The following is a 4485-nucleotide window of genomic DNA, read 5'->3' as shown; positions in this document are numbered from 1 at the left end:
AAGAGAACCCAGGGCTAAATCTAAAATCATAGTAAAAGAAAATATACAACTAATCCCACCGTACGAAGATGGAAAGGATAGGGAATCGACGGAAGAAAGAATAAGAGGAGTGATGGATCGCCTCAGAGTCAAGAAGGATGAAAGGAAGAACGAAGAAGAATGGAAGACTAAAACGTATAGAAAGAGCAAAAGGGAGATGATAGGTAGCAATGGAAACGAGAGAATGAGCGGTAAGGCGAAAGGAAACGACGATAGAACAACAAGTAACGTAATTAAAAGATGCTCTCCGAAAACGGTCGCAATCGTAATCAAAGGTGAAGAGGACTTCTCATATGCGGAGGCTCTAAAAAAGGCTCGAGCGGAGATATCCCTCAAGGAAATTGGAATCAGTACAACCAAAATACGGAAAGCGGCAAATGGAGGAATCGTCATCGAGATTTCAGGAATAGAAAACAAGGAAAGAGCTAATATTCTGGCACAAAAGCTCAAACAAGCATTGCCAAGAGACGCTAAGATAACGAGGCCCTCCATTAAAGGGGAACTGAGAATAGTCGGTTTCGACGAATCAGTAATTAAAGAAGAGATTGGAGAAATCGTGATTGAGAGGGGAGAATACGAATACGACGAGATCAATGTCGGTAACATTCGTCCCATGAGAAACGGATTGTTTATGATGTGGGTTCAATGTCCGCTCGCTGCTGCAGTCAAAGTGGCAAATACCGGCAAAATTAGATTGGGCTGGTCGATGGCCCGGGTAGAACTTCTAGAGGCCAGACCACAGCAATGTTTCAAATGCTGGGAATTTGGACATGTAAGGAGTACCTGTACGTCAAAAATAGATAGAAGCGCGCTGTGCTTTAAATGCGGTAAATCGGGCCACTCTTACAAGGATTGCAAAAACGAGCTGCTCTGCATATTATGCGCCCAAAAAGGATTGGAAGCCAGCCATAGGATTGGCTCTTTCAAATATAAAATCGACAAGAGACCCAGGGCAAATAAGACGAGACTCAGTCCCCCGCGAGTAGAGAGCATAAAATGCGAGAGAGCGGAGGGGAGTCCCGTAAGAATGGTCAAATACGATGGAAATCCAGGTGGTGCAAATCAATCTTAACAAGTGCCAAGTAGCACAGTATCTGCTCACACAATGGATCAATGAGGAGCAGATCGCTATTTTTATTATACAGGAGCCATGGCGCGAGGCGAGATCAGGATGGTTTGCCAGCAAGAACGGTAACGCCGCCATTTGGTGGAACAGAAACGTGTTGAGAGGCCCTTGTATTCAAATCTATCAGGGGGAGCACACGGTGGCTGTTAAATTCAGAGATGTCATCGTTATTTCATGCTACTGTTCGCCCAATACGAGTATTAGATCATATGAAGACATGCTGGATGAGATAAATGAAGTTATTCAAAACGACCGCAGGGCCGTCATCGGCGGTGACTTCAATGCAAAATCCGAAACGTGGGGTTCTAAATCTAATAACAGAAGAGGAGAAATCGCGGAAGACTGGGCCGCAACACATGATCTAAGGCTAATTAATTCAGGAAACATTTCCACATGCGTTCGGCCTCAGGGCGTTTCCATTGTCGATCTAACATGGGTTACACCATTACTGTTAAAAGAAATTGCAAATTGGAGGGTGTTGGAAGACGAAATTAGTTATTCTGACCACAGGTACATCAGGTTTACGATTAACAGCGCTCGCAGAAATGATAACCTGGGTAAGGCCTGCAGGGCATGGAACAGAAAACAGTTTGACGAGGATCGATTCGAAGCGGCGCTGGAATGGCTGTGTGCGGATGAAAATCCTCCTGAAAATGCGGAAGATGCAAGTCAACGGATTGATAGCATAATGAAGCAGACATGCGATCTCGCGATGCCAAGAACTAAAAACAGAATTGGTGCCAAGAAATCAGTGTACTGGTGGAATGACAATATCCAGGAGACCCGGAAACAATGTATCATCTGGTACAGAAAATGGAAAAGAGAAATTCGTAAAAGAAACGAGAACGGAGCCGAACGTGCATCGGATAATTATCACTGTAACAAGAAGGAATTAAGAAGAGCCATCAGTCGGAGCAAGAAGAGCGCATGGCGGGAATTATTAACGACTATCGACGAGGACCCGTGGGGAATGCCGTACAAGATAGTAATGAATAAACTCAAGGGCGGTTCGCCACCACTAACGGAAACATTAAAGAGCGATGTACTGAACAACGCCCTCAATAACCTATTCCCCAAGGCCGTTGTGTGTAAAAATCCACCGCGACCGACCGTTTTGATCGAGTGGGAAGACGAATGGGACGTTACGTTCGTGGAAATCTATAGAATAATTAAAAAAGGCAAATTAAAGAATAACACGGCCCCTGGCCCCGACGGAATAAGGTCCTCATACTGGAAAAAGGTTAACGACATAATGATGCACGCGATGGCAAAGCTGCTTACATTGTGCATAAAAGAGCATAAATTTCCGGACCGGTGGAAACTGGTGCATCTCGTTCTGCTACCTAAGGGGAAGCTGTGTATGGAGCTGCCAAAAGTTAGGCCAATTTGTCTCCTTGACGAAGCGGGTAAAATTTTGGAGAAGGTACTCGTTAAAAGGATAACGGACTGGATGGACGATCACCCGGAATCTGCATTGACGCCCAACCAGTTTGGTTTTTGCAGGGGTAAATCCACAATTGACGTGTTAATAGAACTGATAAATTTCATCGAATTCGCACATAGAAATGAAGGCATAGCTGTTGCTATTAGCCTAGACATAACAAACGCGTTTAATTCGCTGCAGTGGAAGGATATAAAAAGTGCTCTGAGAGGAAAGAACATCCCAGAGTATATATGTCAAATAATCGACAGTTATCTATCAAACAGGTACATTGAATTCCCCACTGGTCAGGGTGTAGAGCGTCGCGTTATGGAGACGGGGGTCCCACAAGGATCCGTGCTGGGCTCCCTACTCTGGAATGTTACGTACGACCAAGTCCTTCGAGGAATTACAGAAGACGGATGCCGATTAATAGGATACGCCAACGACACGCTCATTCTCGTCGCCGCTGAAAACATGGAGATAGCTGTAAGAAGGGCCGAGATACAAACTGCATTGACTATTAGAAAGATCAGAGAATTAAATCTGAGAGTAGCAACTGAAAAGACAGAAATTGTTACATTCGAAAATAAAAAAGAACCCGGAATTAAATACGATATCTTAATAGAAGATAAGCTCATACAAACAAAGAGCGTAATGAAGTACCTTGGCGTAATGATAGATGAAAAACTAAAGTTCCTACCACACATAAAATATATACAGGAAAAGGTTAGTAAAGTAACCGGTGCACCCTGCAAAATTATGCCCAATCTGCGGGGTCCGGATGAATAAAAAAGAAGGTTGTACGCAAACGTGGCATCGATAGTGTTATACGGATCGCCCGTCTGGTCGGAAAAAGTCAATCAATCCAGAGACGCTCAAAAAATACTCAGAGAAATGCAAAAACGTATAGCTTTGAGGGTGGTGTCCGCGTACCGGACGATAGCCTACGACGCTGCCATCATTTTGGCCAGGATGCCGCCCTATCACTTAATAGCGGAAATGAGAGGCGTCATGTATCAGCGAGCCGTTAAATCTAAATCAGACGGTACATGGAACAAGGAAATGGAAAAACAGATACTTCACGAAGAATCTGCGAGAATGAGAGTTAAATGGAGATCATTCTCGGAAAGAACGCAGGCAGCGGGGAGATCTACCAGAGAAGCGATAGCACCGTTCTGGGACAAGTGGCTCGACAGAGACCACGGTAATATAAATTTCAGACTAACACAGGCCCTCACCGGTAATGGCGTATTTTACTACTTTCTGCGTAAGATCAATAAGTCAGAGACCAACATATGCCAGCATTGCGACGGACATAGCGTGGACACGGTACTCCATACGATTCAAATATGCCAGGAATGGACCCAGGAAAGAGGGGAGTTAATGCGACGACTCAAAATGAGAAACACTGCGGAGCTGACAATCGAGTCATTAGTCGGCAAAATATTGAGTTCTAAAGAAGAATGGCAGGCGGTAAATAATTTTGTAAACACGATAATTAGTAAGAAGGAGGAGGCGGAGAGAGCGCAGCAAGCATGCTTGAGACATGCGCAGAATATAAATAACGATAGTTGAGAGAAAGCGGGAAAATCGTCAGACACGTAAAATAATTTATTAACTTAAAAGACAAACAAAAGACAAACAGAAAACTAAATGACTGTACAATTAAACAACGGATAATAACTGCAGAAACGGATAGATCAACGGCAACATTGCTGCTATTGTGGTGGGGGGGGGATTTAACGAGGCGGGTTAACTGACTAACTAATTAACTAATCAATCGGAGGGAGAAAGAGTAAACTGTATAGTGTAAAACTATTTAAGTAACGTAGAATAAATATTGTCCACCTGTCGGGTAACGTAAACAGATATCAAAAAGCTTAGGTAGCGATAAATA

At 43.8% G+C, this 4485-nt stretch overlaps 1 protein-coding gene across 1 annotated transcript; it reads left to right on the top strand.

The window, feature by feature from the left end:
• The first annotated feature begins 3482 nt into the window (after window positions 1–3482).
• LOC145964869 (uncharacterized) lies at window positions 3483–4163 on the top strand. Its single transcript, XM_083088030.1, has one exon. The coding sequence runs from the start codon at window positions 3483–3485 to the stop codon at window positions 4161–4163; it is 681 nt and encodes a 226-aa protein (XP_082944156.1).
• Window positions 4164–4485: the final 322 nt, after the last annotated feature.

This window comes from Camponotus vicinus, unplaced genomic scaffold (genome assembly GCF_025532165.1).
Source record: "Camponotus vicinus isolate PSW18456_S1 unplaced genomic scaffold, iyCamVici1.0 SCAF_14, whole genome shotgun sequence".
Classification (NCBI taxonomy): domain Eukaryota; kingdom Metazoa; phylum Arthropoda; class Insecta; order Hymenoptera; family Formicidae; genus Camponotus; species Camponotus vicinus.
Note: the sequence above shows the minus strand (reverse complement) of the source record. Positions and strands in the feature narration are given on the sequence as shown.